Source organism: Pituophis catenifer, unplaced genomic scaffold (assembly GCF_029215685.1).
Source record: "Pituophis catenifer annectens isolate HBS135680 unplaced genomic scaffold, rPitCat1.0.hap2 SCAF_16, whole genome shotgun sequence".
Taxonomy (NCBI): Eukaryota; Metazoa; Chordata; class Lepidosauria; order Squamata; family Colubridae; genus Pituophis; species Pituophis catenifer.
Genome location: NW_027256896.1, coordinates 16,504,168 through 16,530,475, shown reverse-complemented (window position 1 = coordinate 16,530,475; position 26,308 = coordinate 16,504,168). Strand labels below are relative to the sequence as shown.

Below are 26,308 nucleotides of genomic sequence, written 5' to 3'. Positions count from 1 at the left end.
TTGAAGACCTCTGCTCTAAGGCATGTTGGCAGGTGCTGAAACTGAACTCAAGAAGCATAAACATGCTACTGTTTTGGGGAGTTCTTAAGATGCCTACACGTCAATGCTCTACCACTCCCTGGCATGTTTCACGCATGACCGTTTCTACCCTTTGCATCGCTTCCAAGAACTAAGATCGGGGAAGGGTTTAAAAACATCCATGTTTCTTTCCAGTCCTTTCCACCAGATTATTTTTTTTTCATTCTATCTTGTTCAAGAAATTCTCAAAAATTCATTCCTTCAGCAGCTCGTTTTGTACGATGACCCAATGGCTTTACAAACAGGTTGCAAGCATGTTCTTCCTCTACCAAACTGTGGGGTGCAAATTACACAAAGCAGCACAAATGCTTGTTTTTAGCACGAGGATACGTTTTAAAGAGAGACAGCAAGAACTGTTTTACTGAGAAGCAAAGCTGCTTGCTCACGTAAGGTGTAACTTAAAAGCTGTGCTTGTCACAACCAGGGCCTTCTCCTATTTTGGGAACATTCCGGATAGATTTACACAAAGTTGACTGGAGCTCAGAAAAGATCCTCTGAGCAGGGCTAGAACCTCGGGGTTGAATGAAATACTGCCTATTAGCCCACACGTTGCAACTTGCATCCTGAAAGACCTTGGGACAATTAAGTTTTGGAACTCATGCAAGAGAAAACTTTAACATCAGTCATGGCAAAGACCTACTGAAGATTGTTGTGATCCATGCTCATGTTTAAGACCCAGGAAGACCCAGAGAGCTCAAACTTGTGCAAGCTTCTTTTTTTTTACAGGACTTCAAAAAGGAAGATCACTGATGGCAGAAGTGAAAGCATCTTCTATCAGACTGCGACCAGAACCGTGGACGGATCCTTAAAAGTTGACATGGACAATGCCAACGTACAAGTTGTCTGGTAATCAAAGAAGATCGTTCAGACAGGGATTGCACATGGGCAGACACACACACACAAACATCCAACAAAAAGCCAGACAATTTGCCCTACAAAAAAAAAAACAAGGAAAAACCCAAAACCAGTTCACCATCACCATTTTTAGCCAACCGCAAATAAAAATAAGTCAACCGATCCCCCGTTAATTGTAAGTGAGAATTATCTTCCTTTCTGTCTCCAAGTGGGTGGCCTTTTTAGAAACACAAAAAGTGGCAGACATCCTTAAAAAGAAAACAATAACTCAAGTTCTGTATTCTCCGACGAGTCGATTCGATTCGTGGGAAAAAGACACACGGGAGTAAAACGAAACCCATTTACAATAAGCCGGTACTACAATTCCCATTGATCCAGAATGCTTTGTACAGTGCGAAGGGGCTGGGCAAGGACACAACTAGCATGCCTACAGCTAAGCAAGGAGCGAAACCTGCAAAATATGGCTTGCTACACAACAGCTCTCAGCTCGATCAAGGAATGTAGTACATCCGCAGCTCGACTATATACAATTTTACACGTTCGTACAGATAATACATGGCTACTACACCCCCCCTTCCAAAAACAAACAAACAAAAAAAGTATATTACAATCCTATATATAAACCGGAACATCACTGTGGTACAAATCATCTGGAGGATTATTTCAAGTACTGGGAGAGAGCTAGCATAGGGAGGTCTGTTTTTGATATATATATATATATATATATATCATTTATATATATACATATATTTAAAGAGGAAATGCCAAATGCACTGCTTTTCCAAAATAGTACACCGTGAAATACATCCATTCCAAATTCTGCTCCTGACTGCGTGTTTCCCTCAATCGCTGTATCCAGTTATTGGATTGTAGGACTTCAATAGGTCTTCAGATGCAGCTTTTTTTTTTCCTTTTTAAATGGCTCTTAGTCCAAAGCGGAGGTATTTCCCCCGCAATCCCAAGGACAGACCGAGAGAAGGTTCAGCTCTTAATCTTTTTCTCCATCTTCACTGCTCCCTGTTGAGGAAACAAAGTTATTGCAATTACGAATAACTTGAGAGAGAGAGAGAGAGAGAGTGAGTCTGCTTGAAGGACCCTCTAAATTAGTGTTTCTCAACCTTGGCCACTTTAAAGATGCGCGGACTTCAACTCCCAGAATTCCCCAGCCAGGGCCAAGGTTGAGAAACACTGGCTTAACTCTGCAGATTTATTTATTTTTTTAGGCCTAATTTGTTGTGGTAATTTCTAGCAGGCTAACCGAATCGAAATGAAAGTGGGAGAATCTTTACAAATTACCTGCGCAAAAGGTGTGTTGCTCCATATCGATGTTATAACAGTTTTCCCCAAGGGTTAGGATCAGTTTTTGCCCCCCACCCTTTCTTTACAAGGGACAGCCTAATGTACAAGGCAGTATTCTCCACCTCCTATTACAAAAAAAGGCGGACACACCTGCCAGCCTCCCAAGCACAACTGTCTACATCGCACGCTTCAAGGTCACCGCTGGGGGACATCAAAGAAAGCTGCCCTATGAGTTACCGGCTAAAACAAGCAACGCGGCTTATCTAATCAGCGCTTCGACCAAATGCAAACAGTATTTCTTGAGGGAATCGGAGCGCTGACCCAAACATTGAGTGCCAGGCCATTTACACAGGAGAAGAAAAAAAAAAATGTCCCAATTCCATGCTTTAAAACAATGAAAATGAGCCAATGAAGAGCCTGATTATTTAGTCTGCTTTGCCGATGTGTAGAAAACTCCTAGCTTTCAAAATCATGCTGACGTGAGGATTAGAAGGCCTCCAAGGTCCCTTCCAACTTTGTTATTCTATTCTATTCTATTCTATTCTATTCTATTCTATTCTATTCTATTCTATTCTATTCTATTCTATTCTATTCTATTCTATTCTTATTCTACATTCTATTCTTATTCTACATTCTATTCTATTCTATTCTATTCTTATTCTACATTCTATTCTATTCTATTCTATTCTATTCTATTCTATTCTTATTCTATTTTTTTCCTTGAAGACGTTTCCCTTCTCATCCGAGAAGCTTCTTCAGTTCTGAGAAGAACATCTTCAGAAGTGAAGAAGCTTCTTGGATGAGAAGGGAAACGTCTTCAGGGGAAAAACAAAAAGTCCAGCTGCCTTCTTTAAAAAGCAACTTTTGGGATTTCTGCTTGTTAAGAGCGGCCAAGCCATGGGCTGGAAGAAAATACTCACCTCCCTGTTCGATATCGGAGTCTGTCAGGTGAGTGAGCGAAAAGCTTGCAATGTTTGCCGGTGAGATAGAGAACCTGGAGTAAGGGGAAGGGCGGAACCAGTCCTGCTCAGGGCTTCGGGGCGGCGGCGGAGGGGAGAGGTACTTTGAGGTCTGAAGAGAAGACGACTTGGAACTGATGAGTGTGCTGGCGGCCTTCAAGATCACGGAGGGACCAGGGGAAGGGAAGTCATCGTCCCACTCAAAACCTCCTGGAACAAGCACGTTTCAGACAAAGAAGAGGGACATCTGATGTCCATTAAAACTTATCGAAACCAATGGTTCTTCTCGATCAATCGTGCTTCAAATCAACCGCACAGTTCTAGCACTGATGGTGTTACCTAGTTGGGTCGTGAAACGTCTAACAAGAAACCCGCCAAGCTCAGAGAGCACCAAGGGCCCCACAATCCTCCTCCTCTTCCTTCTCCACCTTCCCCCTCTCCCTCCTCCTCTCCCCAAACCCTATTCCCTTCTAACCCTGATGATGTTCTCTAGTTGGGTCATGAAACGTCTGTAAGAAAATCACCAAGCTCCGAGAGCACCAAGGACCCCACAGTCCTCCTCCTCCTCTCCACAAATCCCCTTCCCTTCTAGCACTGATGGTGTTACCTAGTTGGGTCATGGAACATCTCCAAGGAAGCTCAGAGAGCACCAAGGACTCCTCAGGTCAACCCCGAGCTACAAATATTCTCCTTTATTGGTCTCATGATTTTAAAATGCCCTGAATAAAGAGCTTCCCAACTACCATTTAGCCTTCTGCATGCGAAGTAAACTAACTGTCAGCACTTCAAGCTGCATTTAGTCTAGTGCTGACATAAGAAGGAGAAGCAGAGGCGTCTGGAAAGGGACGTTTGACTTTTCACCTACTTATTTTCCCTGGAGATAATATCCCCTAGGAGATAGGATGGGAGGGGGGAAATTCCTTTGAGCTGGAGCAGTAGATTAGGGGTAGAGTGACTTGGAAGATGGCCAATGAGTACAGAGGAGTGGGGAAAGGAAAGGGAGGGTTTTGGGTCAGGAAGTCAGTGTTGGCTATGATGGAGTCAGAGTTAGAATGTCATGCTTAATAAATGGGAGTTTTTCATGAAAGACTTTGTTTGAAATGCAATTTATTTGAGACGACCTCGAAACCTGACACTAACATTATTTGTATCACCTTCCTAGAGGGTGCTTATTTTGATGGATTTTGGAATTGTCAGATAAGGGAACAGAATGGTTATTAAAAAAAAAAATAAAAGGAAGCAAGCATGGATGTGATAAAAAGCAAGTTCGGCTTGCCCTAGAAAATTTGACGTTTGGAGAAATTCAACTGGAAAATAAAGCTTTTGCGGATGTTAAGAGGAACGGTATTGGCTGACAATTCCAAAACTTAGGTTTTCTTGTAGGGGGAACCTATTTTTCTACTTGTGTCCAAAAACAAACAGGATCTATACCTTCTTCGTCCGTAGAACTTTCTGAACTGGTGAATTTATTCAAGTAACCAAAACCGGCAGGCAGGGCAGGAGTGTGATTAGAGTTTGATTCGGCAATACGCTTTCCGAGTTCTTTGGTTGGTGTTTCCTAAAAAAAGGATCACAAGAAATGCAACAAGAAATTGAACTTACTGCGAGTTCAATTCTCAACAGGCTCAAGGTCGACTCAGCCTTCCATCCTTTCTAAGGTGGGTAAAATGAGGACCCGGTTTGTGGGAGCAATAAGCTGACTTTTTATAAAAATATACAAAAGTATGAAGGCTATTGCTTAACGCATTGTAAGCCGCCCTGAGTCTTCGGAGAAGGGCGGCATATAAAAATAAATAATAATAAAAATAATAAAAATAAAACTAGCGTCTTACAGGTAATCCTCGACTGTTGTGTTTGTTTAGTGAGCGTTCAAAGTGACACAACTGTTGTAGCAGGGGTGAAATCCAATTTTTTCCCCCTACTGGATCTGTGGGTGTGGCTTGGTGGGCGTGGCAGGGGAAGGATATTGCAAAATCTCCATTCCCTCCCCTCCTGGGGGAAGGATATTGCAAAATCCCCATTCCCACCCCACTCTGGGGCCAGCCAGAGGTGGTATTTGCCGGTTCTCCAAACTACTCAAAATTTCCGCTACCGGTTCTTCAGAACCTGTTAGAACCTGCTGGATTTCACCCCTGCATTGTAGCATCCCCATGGTCACATGATCAAAATCCAGACACTTGGCAACTGGCATGTACTTATGACTGCTGCAGTGCCCCCCCCCAGTCATGTGATCACCTTTTGCGACCTCCTGACAAAGTCAACCGGGAAGCCAGATTCACTGAACAACTAATTTAACAAGTGCAGTGACTCACTTAACAACGGTGGGAAGAAAGGCCGTAAAATGGGGCAAACCTCACCTTTAACAACTGCCTCGCTTAGCAATGGAAATGTTGGGCTTAATTGTGGTCGTACGTCGAGGACTACCTGCATAATTCTACCACACAGCAAGGCATGGTTTTTCCAAGTGCCTTCGGAAGTTGTGGGAGCTTCATCAGCGGAAGCTTTCAAGAAGAGACTGGACTGCCATTTGTCAGAAATGGTGTTGGGTCTCCTGCTTGGGCAGGGGGTTGGACTAGATGACCTGCAAGGTCCCTTCCAACTCTGTCTATATTCTTCTCAACCTTAGCAACTTTAAGACATGTGGACTTCCAACTTCCAGAATTCTCCAGCCACCATTGCTGGATGGGGAATTCTGAGAATTGCAGTCCTTACACGTCTTAAATTACAAAGCTGAGAAACGACAATCTGAACACAGGACTCTGTAGAAACAGTGGAATCTTAAATCCTTAAACCCTTCTTCAAGACGACTCTCTGTTGCTGCCCTGACCTCTCACCTCCTTCTCACTGTCATCTTTGAGGGTGTTCTGAACTAGGCCTCCTGAGTCAGTAAAGCTCACGAGTCGTCCCAAAAACCTGTTTTGTTTTAACAGCTGTGAATTCTGTTCATTCACAGATGAGTCCCCAATAGTTGTAGAGAGTCCTTCGGGATAAGGCTGATAATCACCCACTTTTATCTCCCTTGACACGCTGCCAAAGACCTAATTGGCAAAACCACATGGAGTCCAGAATCAAACAGAGCTTCAGACTTTAAACTGAACAGAATTAACAACGTTGTTTCCTGCAAAGGCCCACGTGCCTTTGCTCCTCTTTTAAGTCTTATGGGAGGGGCCAATCATCTCCCAGCCCTACTCCCGAGTCGTCCCTTTTGTTTTAGCTGGCTTCTGGCAGCTCTGTGCATGTGCGCACTGGGAACAGGCTCCCCCTGTTCCTCTGCCTCGCTGAGGTCCGACTCTGGAGGCTCTGGAGTCCGCACAGAACTCCCAGATGGCCCTTTCTCTGCCTCCGACGCAGAGCCCTCATCCGAGCCTTCCCCAGACTCCAGGACTGGCACATGTTCCTCCCCAGCCTCCTCAGGTCCCAGGCTGCTGGCGGACCACAACAGAGGGACATGAACCCTGTCACTGACTGGACTTGGGTGTCACACCAAGCCAGGCTAATGTTGTCGTGCTGAGTGTGCCCCTCCACAACCAACTGCCTTGGGAACAGACAGTGGCTGCCAGCTAGGGTAGAATCTAGTCTGTCTTTCTTTACTCAGGACATACACTTCCTTCTTCCTTACCTAGGCAGGGAAGGAAGCAACCTTTTTTTAAAGAAGAGTCTATTCTGAAATCCAATAATTAAACCAAAAAAAAAAAAAAAGGGAAGATACCTGATCAAATAGATATAAGGTGACATCGTCAAAGAATGTTACGGCTTTTTTTCCATTCTTCTGAAAGGCGTCGGTTGAGTGGTTCTCCTGCGGTTGCTTTGGCTGTTTCAGCAAGCTTCTTAGGTGCTTCCCATCACTTCCATCGCTGATGATCTCCGGCACGGGGTGCACCATAATGTCCTCGTCGCTGTCCGAGCTAAGCCCTTGGAGGTGGAAACTCTTCATGTCGTCCTCAGAATCGTCGCTGTTCCCATCTTCCTCGTCGGCATCCTCTTCGTCTAAGGAGAGCTCCAGCATCCCAGAAACATCAAGCTTCCCCAGATACTTTCCTTCGATGTCTGGTTCTTTCAATTTATGGCCTTCAAGCTGGCCCAATATGGATTTCTCAAAGAGTTCGGGAGCACCGTACAAGGGGGGCGTCAGCTTCAGATCGCCCTCGGGGAAAAAATCCGCCGTACTGGTGCCTGTGCAAGATACACTTTTGGGGAAATCCTCATATATTTCATCTTCATCTGTATGTTCTAGGTCAGGGACAAGGGGGTGGCAGCGTTGTACCTTCAGCTTTATGAATCCACTCCTGCTTTGTTTCATCTGACTCGTCTTCTCCTCCTCCTTTCACCTCCAGCTGTGAGGTCAAGTCATTGACAAACTGATAATTAGCTATTTCACCGCCCCTAGAAGGGTTTTTTGTATCCCCGGCATTTTCCATTTCAAAGGAATCAGCGTGGTTCTTGGTTAATACTGTTGATTTTTTCGATAGATGCGTAACCTCAGATTTCTTCTCTATCTCCGAATCGTTATCGGAAAAGTAGGCCGAATCTCTGTATGAATTATGGACGCCCTCCAAAGCTGCTCGAGGAGTGGTTTCAAAATTATCCACGTTCGTCGGGTCGGCGTAAGAATTGACATCCGCCGACACGATGATTGTGGGGTTCTCCCGCACGAGATCTCCACCCAATTCACTAGAACTGCTGCCAACCAGATGCGAAGTCCATTCGGGAGATTCCAGGTTTTCCGTTTCGTAGCCGCTATCGGCAGGTTTATCAGGCGGTAAACATTTCCGGGGACTCTCTAAAACTTCGTTCATGTCTAATGTCTCAAATGAGTCTGGCGTATCGACCAGTTGTCCCAGGCTCGGGGTTGAACCTGATGAACTGTCTTCTAATAGGCTATCGTGGCTAATGCGATCTGTGGGAAGATGACTTTCCGGATCATACTTTTCACCTTGAGAGGTTCTGTCGCTTTCTTTCAGAACGTAGATGTTATCTTGTTCGGGTTTCTCAGGGTTTAAATCAGGGGTCAACTCCCAGGAGTTACTGCCGTGTTGAAGTTCCTGTTTCTTTTCTTTTCTTTCTTCTTGAGCATTGAGTGAGACACCAGGGCAGGAGCCAACGCCATGGGTCTGGTTTTTGACATGTGTGGAATGGACATCCGTTGAACCGAGATCGGAGACGCGTTCCGTTTCAAGGAGAGAAGAGGCAACATTGTGGGTAGAGTTACCACCAACTTCTCTGTTAGGAGGATTTTTCTCCGGGCTAGAAAAAGACAACAGGAGTTTATCGACCCCAGGGGAACCAGAAAGCGTCCCTATCGGCTCAAGAAGGTCCATTTTAGTGTCATGAACTTTCCCACTCATGTTACATTCAACTCCCAAAGAGTTCGTATTTGGTGGGTCTGGTTTATCTGTTCGGTCGTGAGCTCCACTGAGGTTGCCACCACTTTCGTCCCTCGCTGTCCACTTCAACAGATTCTTCTCCTGAAGAAAAAGGAAGTTATCGGATAGCTCCTCTAAAGTCAGTTGGCTAAATTCGGATTCCTCTGAGGTATCTTCTTGCAAGTAATCAACTTCGTTTTGAGAAGCGAGCGGGGAGCTTCCCTTCTTGAGCAAGCCACGGGTGGATTCCTCAAGATCCGAGCATGAAATTGCTTCCCGCTCCAGATGGATATCATTTACATCTGCTAAATCCAGTCTATTGATTCGATTTGCCAACCATTCATTTTTGGTGATACCACCATTTTGGGAATGGCTAACCAGACCAACTCTGTGTAAATTCTCTTCCTTGGGATCTGTACTATTACAGAAAATGTCCCCATCTGTACTAGATTCATCCGCAAAGTGTTCTAGAACCACGAAGTGACAATTTTGGTCTTTCAGAACTTCAGCGTTGTCGTCCACTTCTGTTGTCAATTCGGCAACCTGGTGGTCGAAGTTGATGCTCCTAAGGCCTCCAATTTTTTCTTCTAATTGGATGTAATAATCGCTTCCAATCGAAGGTTTACGGGCGTTAAAGACGGGAAGTTCTCCAGGCACCAGGAGGGAAACCTCCTGCCCACTTTCAACCTGAGCTCCAGGTCCTTGGTCGGTCAGCGTGTTCTCAAATACCTCCACCGGGAAGAAGATGTTTGTGTAAGTCTTCGTTTCGACGGGGTTTGACTGGTTAGATTCAAAGTGGTCGAGTTTGGCCGTCTCCCAGATGTATTCAAAGTTGAGTCCTCGGCTTGTTTCGGTTACGGTGAGAACCTCTTCCATCTCACGGCCAAATCGGCTGCCGTTGAAATGATCCAGGATGGGAAAAGCGGAACTCCCCAACGGTTCTCGGTTTGAAATGTTTGGCTTGAGATCGTCCCACTGTTCGGGATCAATGACAGAATCCCTTTGACTTTGCATGCAGAGATAGACCAAAAGCTTATGGACTTCCTCGGAGGTGGCTCGCTTTTCTGGAGACAGCCAGCAGAACTGCAGGACTTCATACCTGGAAGGATGAGATTTCAAATGTACTGTTTGTAACGAGGAAATCATTTCAGGTCAAGAGCTCTTTGCAAGCGTTTCCTAAAGTAACCTTGCTTTTCAAAAAGTGATTTTAACTGGAAAGTTTTTATTCTTTAATTTTTCAAAATTACAAATCGGAGAACAATTTTGAACTCTGGGAGGGGCAATCAACAAATGGCCTGGATCTCAGCTTCCTTTCCTTTCCTTCTTTCCTTTTTCCTTTCCTTTCCTTTCCTCCCTCCATTTTCTTTTCCTTTCCTTTCCTTCCTCCATTTTCTTTTCCTTTCCTTTCCTTTTTCCTTTCCTTTCCTCCTTCCATTTTCTTTTCCTTCCCTTCCCTACCTTTCCCGTCCCTTCTTCCCTCCCTCCATTTTCTTTTCTTTTCCCTTCCCTTCCTTACATTTCCCTTCCCTTCTTTACATTTCCCTTTCTTCCCCCATTTTCCTTTCCTTTCCTCCCTCCATTTTCCTTTCCTCCTCCATTTTCCTTTCCTTTCCTTTTCCTTCCCTTCCCTTCTTTCCTCCATCCTTCATTTGTAGGCTAAGAACATGCTTGAAGCTTTCTCAACTACTCTGAAACTCTTATTGTATAACAGAGCTTGACTGAAAGTCAAAAACGTGGTGCTTTTTTACCATCGATCAGAATACGGCTGCTCGAGTGGTGGTTGTGACAGCTTGGTCTGCTTTTCTTTGATGACTTGCGTCAAAACCTCCTCATCGGAGAGCTCAGAATAAGGCTTGGTGGCGCCACTGAAAAGTTCCCACAGCGTCACTCCCAGGGCCCTGGAAAAAGAGAAGGCTTCAGTAAGATGTCCATTCACTAATGGAAGGCCGGCTTTTTTGTTCTTGCCTGTTCAGATTTTCAGAAGATTTACTACTTGAGAGCAGGTTGGAACAAATATTAGGAACCGACTCATGTTGTGCCTCTCTGTATCACAAAAAAAACAGTAGTGTAGAGGGTCTTAAATTTTAAAATACAGCTGGGGTTGGGGGGAGACTTACCGTATTTTTATAAAACACACTCCCCCCCAAAAGAGGGTGAAAATTTGGGTGCGCCTTATACACCGAATGTAGCCCCGCCCACCTGCCAGCCCCCACCCTTTGGCCTCTGCCTCCCAGCAATTTACCTCCTTGCAGCAAACAGCAAGTTTCAGCTTCAGCACAGCTCGATTAGCACAAGCAGCTGATTGTCGGTTGGATCGGCCTCCCGACCATCAGCTGTTTCAGGCTGCAGGGATTGCCATTGCCTATTGCCGCCTCCGTGCGCCCCATTTTCGGCCTCCGCTGTTTGCTGAAAGGAGGCAAATTGCTGGGAGGCAGAGGTAGATTTTTTTTTTTCTTGTTTTCCTCCCCAAAAAAGGTAGGTGCGTCTTATAGTCCGGAGCGTCTTATACTCCGAAAAATATGGTAATTTGTAGGACTGGATGAAAACGATGCCCTTATGAGGGAGATTTTGTTTACAATGGTAGATTTTACAGTATCTAGAATTTGGGTGATTTTTTATCGTCAAGTGTGCTAAGTGTTAGAGCTACTGGGATCATAAACATCAAGTTATAGAATCATCCGATTGATTTTGTGATCTATGAAGCCACAGTTCTTCCCCGGTCCTCCCTCCCCCTCCCTATAACTTTGGTTTTTTCCTACCAGACGTTGCTGTACTTCGTCTGTTCTGCTGTTAACAACCGGTCCTGAAAGCTGGTCACCAGTTCTGGAGCTGTCCACCGGAGGGGTATGAATTTATTTTCATCCGTTTCGATGTAATCCTCCTAGACATTAAAAAAAAAACACACACACACCTTAAAGGATGGCTGTATCAAATGCAATTAGCCGCCTTTCCTATTTATTTAGATGAACCCATCTAAATCTATTTAGTTCTAATAGATCTATCTCGGATCTATTAAACAAGAGTCTTTCCCACTATTGAAAAGTGTCCTAGGAATTAGAAATCCCTCCCTTCCTGGCTTTTTGCAGAAGTGAAAAAGCAGCATAAGAATATTATAAACAGTTTTAAAAAATCAGAAGGAAAATGTGGGTATCCTCTCTGGGCTTGGTTGTTTTCTTGCAGACGTTTCATGACCCAACTAGATAACATCATCAGTGCTAAAAAGGAGTGGGGTTTGCTCTCTGTTTCTCTTCTAGCACTGATGATGTTCCCTACTTTGGTCATGAAACGTCTGCAAGGAAACAGCCAAGCTCAGAAAGCACCAAGGACCCTACAGTTCAACCCTGAGCTACACGCACTCTCCTCTATCAGTCAGAAAAATGTTATTGGGCATACTGTATTCTTGTAGCATTTTCTGGAATATGGTCTTCAGAGGTTAAGAGATACGGGAAATCTTTCTGTGCCAGCCTAATTAAGCTGCATCCAGACAGGATTAGAACGGGGGAGGGGGGGAATGAAAATATTTGCACACCCTCCCTAATGTTGCCCTGAGTCAACACGGACCCAAAAGATACACCGATGTTGGCAAAACCAGTTAGGAAATAAAGAATGGGGGTACTTTAAGGCAGCATGGCAATTTCTAATAACTATTGGCAAGTCAGTTATCAGTACACATACCAATGTAGTGGCTACTACATGAAATATCCCCCAACAACTGAGTAACAGGATTTTAGATAAAAAATGGATACTGTCAAAATCAGGTTTTTAATATGAGCGCTTCTAAATGTGTGGACTTACCTTGTACCTACTGAATCCTATTCCATAATCTCCAATTTTTACATTTAGGTCAGATGTGAGGAAGCAATTCCTTAAAGCTAAATCTCTGTAAAAAAACAACAACAGAATATTGCAATGAGAAAAAAACAAAGGTTCAAGAACGTAACTAAGCTACCAGGCCTATCTCTGAGAACACGAGGCTAAATTTCAGCTTTAAATTCAGCTTGGTTCTAAAGTGCCATAGCAACAATCATTCAACAGTTATATTTGCCTCCCTATTTTAAATCTGAAGGATCAGCATTGTGTGTTGCAAAGAGACTTTCTATTTCTTGGCAAGTATCCTTTGAGTCAGAGATCTCAGGTCAACCTTAGCAAACAGCACCATCTGGAGCAATGTTTCCCAATCTTGGCAACTCTTAAGAAGTCTGGACTTCAACTCCCAGAATTCCCCAGCTATCCATGACACTAGACTTCATTGAGTCTATATATAAAAAGAATCACCCCAATCATAAAATTTTTCCCATGTCTTGAAATACATCAACTCCTCTTTATCTTTTATTGTTAGTGTTAATCTATTCATTTCTGCATATTCTAAAATTTTCTTTATAATTTCTCCTTCCAACGGGATTTTATCTGCTTTCCAATTGGTTGGAAAGGAAATATGAATAAGGGTATAGATATAAAATAGATAGAGAACAGATGGGAGAAAACAATTAAAAAAATAGATACCCAGATGATGCCAAGTAAAAGGAGAAAGGGGAGTGGGGGTAAAAGAGAAAAAAAAGTGAGGTATTATAAAAATGTACACAAATGATGAAATAAAAATAAATATTAATTGAATAAGAAATTGAATTGAGAATAAAGATAATTAGAAAATCAGGGCTGCTCGAATACCACTTTAGATTGAACTGAAAAGAGAAACAACAAGAGAGAGGGGAAGGAGTAGAGCGAGAGGAAGGAAGAAGAGAGGAGAGGAGAAAGAAGAAAGGGAAAAGGAAAAGGAGATGAAGAAAAGGGAGGGGAAAGAGGAGTAGAAGAGAAGGTTAGAAGGGGGGAAGAAGAGAGGAGTGGGGGAAAGGAAGGGGAAGAAGGAAAGAGAAGGAGAGGAAAAAAGAAGAAAGTAGGAGGAGAAAGAGGAAGGAAGAAAAGGGGAGGAAAAGAAGAAAGGTTGGAGTAAAGGTAAATGGTAAAAGAGCAGCCCCGAAAAAGTAAAAAGTAAAAAGTAAAAATGAAAGTTAAAAGATAAGGTGAATGAAAAATGATGGATAAATGACTGTACGTGTAAATGTGTTTATGAGAAATAAAAATAAAAAACTTTAAAAAATTTTTTAAAAAGAACCACCCCGGCATTCAAGACTCACCCGTGCACAAAATTGTGTTTGTGCATCGTGACAAGTCCTGCCACAATCTCGCAGGCCATCCTCTGTAGCAGCATTATTTGAGAGTCTCCTTTAATGTTATCCTGCTCGTTGCAGAGATAGGTTTTTAGGTCACCCTGAAAAAAACAATTTGAGAATGGTTATAAACAGCCTCTCCTGCCAACGGGCAGTTAACAGGTATTTAAGAAAACAGCAACTAAACACATAGTTTTAGTACCTGCCCATCAACAACATCACTAGCAGTAGTTATAAATAAACTGGTGCTTAAGAGAGCACTGTCATTAAGTTTCAAGTCCCTTAAGGTAGCATACAAGAGACACATAGAAACATGCTGGTTTAAAGCCATCCAGCAGTTAAACTCCACAGTTACGATATGAACCATGTGATGAAACAGTTTGTCTACCACTCTTCTTTCGAAGAAAAAAGGGAAAGGGGTTAGGAGTTAAGAGAGAGGGGAAATTATAAATTGGATCACTGGGCAAAGAAAGGCTGGGGCGCTGTGATGTTTGTCAGTTCCACAATAATAGTTCAGGTCTTCTGGAATCTTTTTAAAATGGGAATATTATATCCAGAGACTTGTTATACCCATGATGAAATCAGAATCTTCTCCGGAGAAATCAGCTTTAATACAGACACACAGCAACATGTTCCAGTCACAAAAGCACCTCAAATCAATATTTTAATTGTTCGAAGGCTTAAAATGTTGCAAGGTCCAGAAAAAGGAGAAAAATATTTCCTAGGAGCCAAAAAGACATTAGTTAAGGCTGGCTAGAAAAAAAAATGAAAGAAACACTGAACAGAACTGACTAGAGGGCAGTGCAACACTAGATAAAAAAAAAGACAATTTTATTTATTTGTTTTTTTATTAGTCATATTTCTATGCTGCCCACTTTTCGAGGACTCTGGGCGTTTTACACCAAAGACAGTATACTAAATAGCATATTGCCCCACAACAATCTGAGTCCTCATTTTACCCACCTCGGAAGGATGGAAGGCTGAGTAAACCTTGAGCCTGGTGAGATTTGATCCGCTGATCTGCTGAACTAGCAGTCAGCTGAAGTAGCTGCAGTACTGCACTCTAACCACTGCGCCACCTCGGCACTTTTTCCAGAAAGGGTGGGGAGGGTGGGGAAGACTTGCTATGGATTTGCAAATTAAGGCTCAACATGTTGCGAACTCTAAAGTCCATTTATTCATTCATTTTTTTTAAACCAGTTACTTTTCTTAAGATGCCTTGACTCTAAATGCCTCAAAATCAAAATGCACAGCAGGTTTTTTTCTACAAGCTGGAGAAACTAAGAATCACACAAGGAGGTACCGCACTTTGAATGTGGCTTGCAAAAAGGGGCTTCGGAGCATGAACGAAGCGCTTCTCTGCAACCCCCTCCAAGCGAGCGCATGCAATTCCAGAAAAAAAGACTCAGTGGCTTTAAGGTCAACGGAGATGGAAAAGTCATCCAAGGTCATGGTCGTCCCGGAGGTGCTTTTCCAAAAGGGAAATGGGATTTGCTTCGTTTTTCCCTTCGAGACGCTTCGCTTCTCACCCTTCAGTTCCCCTGTTCAGTCAGAGCTGGAGAAGCTCCTTGGACGAGAAGCGAAACGTCCTCAAGGAAAAAACAAAGGAAGTCCACTTGCCCTTTTGTAAATAACACTTTTAGGACAACGGCTTTAAGAGGCTGCAGGCGAGTGCGTTCTTGCCACTTTCCAAAGCAACATTATGGAGGCTGAATTGGAAGCTTTGCAAGGCCCTGTAATGCGCCTTCCTCGCCCTTGTATGTTGAGAGAGCCAGCTGGCCTGATTTGCTAAAGGTGAATTCCGGGTGAAAGGCATAGCCTTAAGACATTACCGCTCAAGACACAGCAGGCAGAGACATCTCTGTTTTCCAATTTAATTACAGGCTTTCTTTCTCATTAGCAAACAGAGAGGCAGGCAGACAGGGCAGGGATATATTTGCTTCGGATACTGGCATCCCAGAGGATGTAAGGCCTCCCTCGGGAACAGCTCCAGAGCAATCCTTGTTCATTAGCTGCGGAGTGCTTGAAGTGACATCTTTCTAATCTTTGACAAGTCCACGCATGACATCTTCAGTGTCAAGGTCTCAACGGGGCATCTCAGGAAGGCATTACAGGTAGTCCTTGACGTATTTCATTTAGCGACTACGCGAAGTTATACGACGGTGCTTTTCAGATCTTTGGGATGGCAAGAATTGCTCCGGCCAACACCGGCACTGTTACAACTGATTCTTTTTCCGCATTTGCTTGATCTTTTATTTGAACGTCTTTATATTTCTTCGATGTTTTTAAAAGTTTTTTTCCCCCTTCTCATCAGTAGTAATAGAAATAGTAGTAGTAACATGTGGCCGGTGTCATAGGGTGATACTGAGCATCACTGAAGGGTCTGAACCAGTGTTTCTCAACCTTGGCATCTTGAAGAGGTGTGGACTTCAACTTCCAGAATTCCTCAGGGCTGACTGGGGAATTCTGGGAATTGAAGTCCACACCTCTTCAAGATGAGAAGGTGAGAGAAACACTGATCTAAATCAGCAGCTTCTAACCTTTTGGGCACCAGGGGCCTGTTCTGGGGGGGGGGGAATTTCCATTGACCGGAGGGTTGGGTGAAGTTTTGCACGCAACCTAGAACTCACGCATACGAAGATGAAGCTTCACTTGCTTGCATGGCTCTGTCCTAATGGGCCGTGAATCGGTACTGGTCTAAATCATACAGTTTGGAGAAGAAGAAACTGATGAAGTCAAATGGCCAAAATCATTCCAGATAATCAGTGAGGGAACAAGGAGATATTTGGGCAGGTAAGGAAAAGGACTGCAACTATCGTTTGAGATGATGAAAGAAAATGGATTAGAACCAAAGGTTAAAGACTGATTTAGGCCTTTCTTCACATTAGGAGGAGAAGAAGTGACGGAGCAAAAAGACGGAACAAAGATTCCCTATTCTAGCTACGGTATAAACTTCCCGTCTCTAGAAGTAAAAAGGCAAGAGTTCACCCTTGAAAAATTCATCTTCCGTAAGTTCAAGACAAGAAACCAGAAGGGACAGAAGACACCAGCAGGGACCAAAAAGCTAATTTTCCACCTTCCTGTTGTTGTTAGTTGCGAAGTCGTGTCCGACCCATCGCGAAACCATGGACAATGTTCCTCCAGGCCTTCCTGTCCTCTACCATCCTCTGGAGTCCATTTAAATTCACACCAATTGCTTCAGTGACTCCATCCAGCCACCTCGTTCTCTGCCGTCCCCTTCTTCTTTTGCCCTCCATCGTTCCCAGCATTAGGCTCTTCTCCAGGGAGTCCTTCCTTCTCATTAGGTGGCCAAAGTATTTGAGTTTTCTCTTCAGGATCTGGCCTTCTAAGGAGGAGTCAGGGTTGATCTCCTCTAGGACTGACCGGTTGGATCGCCTTGCAGTCCAAGGGACTCGCAGGAGTCTTCTCCAGCACCAGAGTTCAAAGGCCTCCATTCTTTGGCCTTCTCAGCCTTCCTTATGGTCCAACTTTCACAGTCATCCATTGCAACTGGGAAAACCATAGCCTTGACTATACACACTTTTGTTGGCAGGGTGATGTCTCTGCTTTTTAGTATGCTGTCTAGATTTGCCATAGCTTTCCTCCCCAGGAGCAAGCCTCTTTTAATTTCTTGGCTGCAGTCCCCATCTGCAGTGATCTTGGAGCCCAGGAAAATAAAATCTTTCACTACCTCCATTTCTGGTATCTGCATATAGGTTTCTCAAGAGACACCTCAAGAGGTCTGGTACTCAATTTCTTTAAGAACTTGCCACAATTTGTTGTGATCCACACAATCAAAGGCTTTAGCACAATCAATGAAGCAGAAGTAGATGTTTTTCTGGAACTCCCTAGCTTTCTCCGTGATCCAGAGTATGTTGGCAATTTGATCTCTAGTTCCTCTGCCTCTTCGAAATCCTGCCTGTACTTCTAGTAGTTCTCGATCCACATACTGCTGGAGCCTAGCTTGTAGGATTTTAAGCATAACCTTACTAGCATGTGAATCCACCTTCCTGCCAGGTTACTAAAATCAGAGACTTCCTCCACAAGCCAGACGGGCTTGCCAAGCAAGCTAACCTGGCAATAGAAACAGCACAACCACTTTATAATACAGATCTCTGCTCACCATTCGTCATTCTATCAACAAGGAATTTGGTGTGCCGACTGGCCACACATCATCGGCTAATTTATTACTGCTATTAAGCCGGTTACTACCCTATTTTTAACCCGGGGGTAACCTGGATGACAGACAGGAAACAAAACACCCTTAGTTAATTATAGATGAAGTGGGACCGTGTAAGCTTACTACACAATTATCCTGGACAAAAAGAGAGTAGAGAGCAATTGCTCATTTAGAAAAGACCAGACGCTCTAATTTAGGAATAGGTAAACAAGAGGTGACTAACAAGGTGATTGGAGTGCATGGCAATAGCAATAGCAATAGCACTTAAGACTTACATACTGCTTCACAGGGCTTTACAGCTCTCTCTAAGCGATTACAGAGTCAGCCTATTGCACCCAACAATCTGGATCCTTATTTTACCAACCTCAGAAGGATGGAAGGCTGAGTCAACCTTGAGCCGGTCAGGATCGAACTGCAAAACTGCTGGCAGTCGGCAGTCAGCAGAATTAGCCTGCAATACTGCATTCTAACCACTGCGCCACCACGGCTCATAACACCAGTCATGTCTCTAGAAAGCAAAATCACGAACCTGCGTCTCACTTATTTTGGCCACATCAGATGGAAGAATTCCCTGGGGGAAAACAGTTACGTTTGGGAATGGAGTTAGCGGTAAAAGGAAACCAGGCTGTCAAAGAAACACGATGGTTGGAGATTATCAAAGCTGACACCAGCCAGAGCATAGGACAATTTCAAGAAGCAGTGCAAGCAGAGACCTGTCCAACAGAATCTCTAAGAGTCAGGCACGACCGAATGGATAACATCTTCACCACCAGATAACTAGCTAAATTAATTAGACCTAGATAAATGAGAACACTCCCACCAATGCTGACAAAAGCAGACCGAGTTTGCCATTCCGAAATCCTGCTTCAACCCCTTTCTGGAATGCCAGCACCAACTGCCACGTGGGAATGTAGAGCCAAGTAACCAGGACTCATCTGCTTAAGTCAAAAAAGAAGCTTTTTACCACCTCATTTTACGAATGTTCATGCGTCTAGTTGTAGCTATAAATGTATGTGTTCGCAGGGCTGAGGGGCACAAATGCAAATTAACACTCGCAGCACCTCCCACTCGTTTTCTCACTTACAAAAAGCCACACTCATCTCACATACGTGCAACGAGGCAAGTGTTTTCGCAGCTGCTGTATATTTATGCTCTTCTGCTTCCAAGGCAAGCTTGAATTTGATTAAAAGAAGACAGTGCCACAGGAGTTTCTTCCAATGGCCATAATTAAAAGAGCAGGTAGGCTTATGGGACTCCGGCCCCTTCATATGCAAAGTTTATTGCATCGCATTCTGTCCCGAGAAGCAAAGTCCTTGTGTGAATTACATGCATGGAATCAAAGTCCGGAATCATCGCGGTTTCTGCTGCTATTTAACCTGAACATTAAGGAAGTGCTTTCTTTTTAAGTTTAATATGCCAAAGCTTCTTGCAAACGAGCTGAATTATCAGAACCGTGAAAACACACAGATGCAATATATATATATATATATCTCCAAGCAGTATGCATTTTCCACCAGAAAAGGCGGGGGGGGGGAGAGAAGAAGATAATGCCCTCCCTCAGAGGCCAGGAAATTAAATGAAAAATAATTAGCACTGAATATCTCTAGAGATGCAAGAAATTATTACAGAATTAGTATAAAGAGGGCAGACCAATCTAGATTTATGTATTTCAGAGAGGGGTGTGTGTGTAAGAGAGAGAGAGGGAGGGAGGGAGAGAGAGAGGGAAATGAATCTGAAAGGGCAGCTTTGCTAGGAAATGCAATTGCTGTCACGTGGCTGAATAATGATTGTAATATATTCTGTTTGCATGCAAATGTATTGAAACATTAAAAAGATGTTAGAAGATCAACCTGTCTTGCAAAAGTACCTCCACCTTAGCAGATCTCTATCTGACCTTTATTCTATTTTATCAGACCAGTTAATCGTTTCTATTGTCGACTTGTCTTGTTTATTCTAGCTACCTGAAATGCAAGCCAGGGTTCGGATGAAGCTATGGACAAGAGCAACAGGTCATCTGGCATTCCTCTCACCTAAGACTACCCCCCCAATGGTGCTTCCTTCCCCAGCTCGCTGCTCCAGGGGAACGAAGAAAAAAAAAAAAAGGACCTTCCTCAGATTCACAGAATTTCTAAGGGAACCCGAATGGATCTCGAACTGAGATTTCATTTACTCACCAGGTCACAAAATTCAAATACCAACAGATAAGGAATAGCTTCCACGTACTGGCCGGTACAGCGGAGAATATTGGGATGCTGAAGGATACTGTAAAGAAAAGTCCAGAAAAGAAATATAAAGATCACGAACAATTTCAACATGGCTTAGGACCTGGTTATTTACGGGACCACCTACTACCACCAGTAGCCTCCCACCGGCCGGTACGCTCTCATAGAGAGGGGCTCCTCCAAGTGCCGTCAGCCAAACAATGTCGACTGGCGGCCCCTAGGGGGAGAGCCTTCTCTGTGGGGGCACCTACTATCTGGAACGAGCTCCCCCCGGAGGATCCCGGATCTGCACACCTTCCACCGCGCTCTAAAGACCTTTTTATTCCATCAGGCGGGCCTGGCCTAATCTTTTCCCTCTATTTAATTATGTAAATTTTAATTGGTTTTTAAATGATTGGGGTTTTAAATTTGTTTGGGCCAAATTTGTTTAATTTGATTTTACTTTGTTTTTAAATTTTGTATCTATGTATTTTTACTGTTTGGCTGTTCTTCGGGAGTAGGGCGGTATATAAATTAAATAAATAAATAAAAAATGAATAAATTTGCATTTGTGACCTGAGACATTGAAAACTTGAGGGGGAGAAAGGAGAATTATTCTCAGTCCGCTGATATATTGGGAAAACATTTTAAAACTGAACCCAATGAAACATTTTGCAGACGTGAACACCGTTAGCAAATCTCTATACGTCCTCCTATTCCCAAATGTTGACTAACCAGAACTCTTGGCTCACCTTCCTACAATTAAACCTGGCTTGAGATTTTGGGAATGGGTGAAGTAGCATGCCTTACTTGCTCCAAATGTATCCTTAGCAAAGGCCTAAGAGGCTACTCACAAATATGGCTCCCCATGTCTCAAAAACCGCTCCTGCTCCTTGGGATTGGCACTGGCTTTTAACTCCTTCACGATGACTCTGGTTACGCTGGTGCCGGTGTAAACTTCCCCCAGCAGAACCTGAAAAGCAAAAGAATCAAATCTCAGTTCCACTTCGAAGAGAAGAACAATCCTGGCAGGCGTGGCTGGCTGGCTGGGGAATTCTGGGAGTTGACGTCCACAGGTTTTAAAGGTTGCCAAGGTTGGACATCCATGCCCTAAAGCTTCTGACGGTGAAGATGGCCAGCTTACACTTCACAACCGTTTCAAGAGATTTGTTGTTGTGGGTTCACTTTTTACCACTAAAAATATTTTAAGTGACAGGTAAACGAACAGAAGAATTGTAATATTCAGGGCACCGATTTCTTACCTTTCCAAACCAGCCATTTCCTATTTCTTGGATATAATTTAGATTCTGCCGAGCAACCTGAGATTTCAGGTCTTCTGTGATAGATAGAAAGAAAGAAAACACGTTAAAAGAAGCATTAAAATTTTGTTTGGCTAGATAAACAATTTTTCAGAGAAATCCAATATAACTCTTACGTTACAATACAGCAGGACAAAATCATACTTGTCCTGTCCTGTCCTACCCTACCCGTCCTACGCTATCCTATCTTATCATAAGTAATTTGAAGTTGAATGTTGTGTGAACAGACTTCCTGGCATTCTCTGTGTCTCGCTTCCAACATCTGCTCCGAGATATGTAGTGAGATTAGAAATTGTTCAGTTGAGGTAACAGCATCTGGCAGTGAAACGAGACCACTGGATACAACCCAATATTTGTTTTCCTTCCGTGTACAGTAAGTAGCACAATCAATGATGTTATGAATCAAACAATTCTGATTCCACTGAGTAGGAAAACAGGGAGTCAAGCTATTCTCTAAAGCACCTGAAGGCAAGAAGCAATGGATGGAAACCAATCAAGGAGAGAAGCAAACTAGAACTCAGGAGAAATCTGTCTCTACCACCCAACAGGGTATACTGGAGGGTAAGCCATACTGAACTCAGCCGGATTTTAAGGACCATCCTTTCCAAGTTAAATGAGATTTCTTCAAAGCTGCATCCGCAATATTTAAGTATTAGACAGCCAGAGTGTTTAGCTAACTGTTTGACCAAGTCATCCTTCATGTTGTATCCGTGCCAGTGATTATAATATGACCCTGTGCTGGGGCACAACAGCCTGGCTAGGATCCAAAACCTCAAAAAGTAAGCAGGTCTACCTCTCTTGCTCATACCCAAGTTTGAATCTGTGCCTAGAATAGCAAGAAGAAATATTGGAGAACCAACGGGTGCCATGAGGGAATACTGGAGGGGATAGGAAAGGAAGGGCAATTGCCGGATAGGGAAGATATTCATACCTGTTGGAAGTTGGAATTGGGATGGAGCTGGGAGAGAAACACTAGGTACCGTAAGGGTAAACACTTCCGCTGGAGACTGAATTGTTGGGGTGTCTTCTGCGGGCGGGGTGAAGTCTAGTTCATCATCAAAATTGTCTTCAAATTCCTACCAAGGCAAAGACAAAGAGATTAGCAGACTAACATAGACATGCCCTATATACAAAGAACCTGATTTGCCTATGAAAAGCCAAACCCAGTTTATAAATCTCGGTTGCATCACTATATAGAGCACAGGCATCAAACGCTCCTAAGCCAAAGGCTAATGCCATAATGCCATGTTTTATAGAAGAATACCCATTAGTCTTTTGTTAAGAAAAAGATTAGTCAACTTTGGGTTTGCTTAGGGCAGTGTTTCTCAACTTCAGCAATTTTAAGACATGGAGACTTCAGCTCCCAGAATTTCCCAGCCAGCCTTGAAGTTCACATATTTTAAGATTGCTAAGGCTGAGAACCTTGATGTAGGGTGTTTCATTCAATGCGTGATTGATGTGTTTCTTGAATACAGTGGCCTCCCAGATGCTGGTAAACATCAGCTGTTAAACCCCCCCATACTAATTAGGACTGCTGGAAACAGATGTTCAGCCATCTAGAGATACTCTATCCTTTGTGAATTTAGTACCTATAAAAAAGAATATTTGTAGCTCAGGGTTGACATGAGGGGCCCTTGGTGATCTCTGAGCTTGGTGGGTTTTTCGCAGACGTTTCATTACCCAGCTAGGTAACATCATCAGTGCTAAAAGAGAGTGGAGTTTTCTCTCTGTTTTTCTTCTAAAACTGTAAGAAAACAAGCAAGCTCAGAGAGCACCAAGGACCCCTCATGTTAGCACCTATACTTCCACAGATTGCAGAATTTATAATTCCAATACATTTATTTATTTATTTTTATTTATTATGACATTTATTTGTTGACCGTCCCGTGTCAAATGACTCTGGACAGTTTACAGCATAAGCATAATAGGAACTGGACCAAAATAACTGTGTCCCCTAGTAGTTCAGAGATAAGATAAAACATTTTTCCTTTGCCAAAAAGGATGATTTTAACCGCCATATAATTTTCAAAGGTTCTTACACATTTTAAGATACAAGGATAGCAACGCGCCGCTAAAACACAGCCTCAAAGTACGCCTCACCGTAGCACAAAAATAACTTCATACCAACCATACGTTATCACTAAAAATACATTCATGGCTTAAGCTGCACATGGGTATGGCTGCCAAAAAGATTTTGCTTCGCTTTTTTTTTTCCCCACATGAATGTACACTGAACTTGCAACCCTAGTTTTGATAAACCGGGCTTAATGGCAAAACACACCGGGCACCATATTTCTTCGAGAAACCATAATTTTTGTCAGCCGTGGCTGCAGAGCTAATCTTAATTTAGCTACACCACCTTTTAGACCGAAGGAAATAAGGAGTGTCGGATTCTGCAACCCAGGGACAAAAAGGATGAAAATCGCCTTTGAACAGAAACTGCCCTGCATAACCTTTGATCCACCACACTGAAGGCAAATCCTGGTTTTATGACTCTGGCTTGTTATCCTTCTACACAGCACAATACCAGGTTCTGCATCACCCAAAACGAAACACAGGCAAAGTTGTGAGATGCCAGCCGTTCTTTATTTATTAATTGATTCATGAAAATGGACCTGAGCCATTTTTAGTCCCTCTGGATGACGCTAAGTTTCGTGGCAAACAGCTGAACAATAGAAACACCACGTTCCCCTAATTTTAACACAGTTGTTAAGTGAATCTGGGTTTCCCTGTTGATTTTGCTGGTAAGAAGATTGCAAGACGACGATTTTTATCTCAAGAGACAAGTATTACAAGCCATGTTATGATTACAATTTCGAAGCACAGAACTAGTTTCACTCTCCACCCCCAGTCCTGATGTTTCAATTTTTGCTGGATTCTGCTCAATTTGTTTCTTATAAAATCCACATGGATTTCTATTTAATTTTGTGTGTGTCATGTGATTCGTGGGACAGCTTCTTTCTACTTCAGCCCACACACACTGGTGTCATTTTGCTATCCTAGGATAGCTGGAAAGGAGGTAAAGTTAACACGAGGAAGAGATGGACACCCAAGGAAAAGAATATGACTGACTGAGGATCTTTTTGAGCTCAATGTTCATTCAGGTGTTCGAAGGAATGTGGTTTCCTATCTCCTTCTTTGCATGCCCAGAATCCAAATCCATTCGTATCTTGTACGTTCTGGAGTTGCCTGTTGTATAAACAAGTGTGAAGCAACCTCACAACACGATGGCATCTTGCTGACCTTGAAAAGCCAAGCAAGGGTGAGACTTGCTCAAAATTATTTTGGAATACATTAGCTCTTTCTTAGCTTCCCTGCTTAAATGTGGCAAAAATTCAAACTTGTTCCAAACGCACAACAATTCTAAATGATTTAAAATGACTTGGCGAAACCACTTTTAAGAAAAACAATCTCAGGCTTCATTTGAATAAGGTGACATTTAATATTCCCGAGTATATTTATCTTTGTCGGTATCTTTGCTATGCTGCCAGTGCAATCAAATGCAGGCAGCCCTTGACTTAACGTTAGTTCATTTAGTGACCGTTCAAAGTTACGCCACTGAAAAAAGTGACTTACAATTATTTTTCCACATTTTTATGACCATTGCAGCATCCCCATGGTCACCTGATCAAAATACTTGGCAACTCACATTTACGACGGTTGCAATGTCCCCCCCCAGGGTCACGTGATCCCCTTTTGCGACCTTCTGACAAGCAAAGTCAATGGGGAAGCCAGATTCACTCAACAACCATGTAACTAACTTAACAACCGCAATGGTTCACTTAACATCTGTGTCAAGAAAGGTCTTAAAGCGAGGCAAAAACTCACTTTAATTAGGAACAGAAATTTTGGGCTCAATCAATTTGTGGTTAAGGACTACCCGTACAATGAACAAAAGGATTTATTGATACCACTCACCTTGAAGTTAATCTCTTGGTCTTTACAGCAGGAGATACAGTTTACAAGCAGCAGTATCAAAACTAAGAGGCCGCCGGCAGAAAGAACCACCAAGGAGTAGGAAATTTCAAAGGCTGCCTCTTCTCCTGGAAAATAAATGGGGCTTACATTAATGCGGTTTAGTACACTATACAGCAGGGGTCCCCAACCTTTTGGACCTCAGGGACCACTACATTCATAATTTTAAATTCCACAGACCACTAATATGATCTGCCTAATGACCGGCTGGGTGGGCGTGGCTAGGTGGTCATGTGACTGTGTGGGCGTGGCCAACTCAATGTCACTCACGTCAAGGGACATCTCGCCAGCCTCTACTCATCCCTTCCACCCACTTCTCTCCTGCCCGCCCAGCTCCTTAGCGTCCCAACAGGAAGCAGTTGTTGGAGCTAAGCAGCCACCATGAGAAAGAGTTGGCAAAACAGCTGCTCAGTTCAAATTGGATCTGACCAAGAAGGAGGCTCAGCAGATGCACCTCACTGAGGACTAGGAGCATTGGGTTTCCAAGCAGAGGGAAGACCTGCAGGAGTGCAAGGCCAGGGATCGGCACCTGGAGGCTCAGAGGGCTGAGATGGTCAGCCAGTTCCAGGCCATGAAGCTGTCCCATTGGAATGAGGCCCTCCGGCTCATCGCCACCAGCGGTGCTTCCCTCCAGCCTTCGCCCAAAGCTCTGTACCAGGAGGCTGAAGCAGCCAAGTCGGAATTTCTGCCCCACTCCGACCCACATAAAAAGACCCCGAAGGGGGAGACTCTCTGCACCAACACAAACGTTCATTGCATGTATCCATCCCAGGGGCCGTAGTTTGAGGGCCCCTGATTTAGTGCAATATAAAAAATGCAAATAATTTTTCTGCGGACCACTAAAATTTTCTCACGGACCACCGGTGGTCCACGGACCACCAGTTGGTGACCGCTGCTATACAGCATAGCAA

The 26,308-nt window shown here is 43.5% G+C and overlaps 1 protein-coding gene across 1 annotated transcript; it reads right to left on the bottom strand.

Moving 5' to 3' along the window:
- LMTK2 (lemur tyrosine kinase 2) lies at positions 1-25,679 on the bottom strand. The gene is given in 14 exon segments (XM_070955345.1): positions 1-1,950; positions 3,153-3,401; positions 4,623-4,749; positions 6,901-7,440; positions 7,442-9,653; positions 10,303-10,452; positions 11,314-11,435; positions 12,350-12,434; positions 13,690-13,823; positions 20,077-20,164; positions 20,958-21,076; positions 21,366-21,439; positions 22,354-22,498; positions 25,668-25,679. Coding segments are annotated over 14 exon segments (4,086 nt in total). The 3' UTR covers positions 1-1,921.
- Positions 25,680-26,308: the final 629 nt, after the last annotated feature.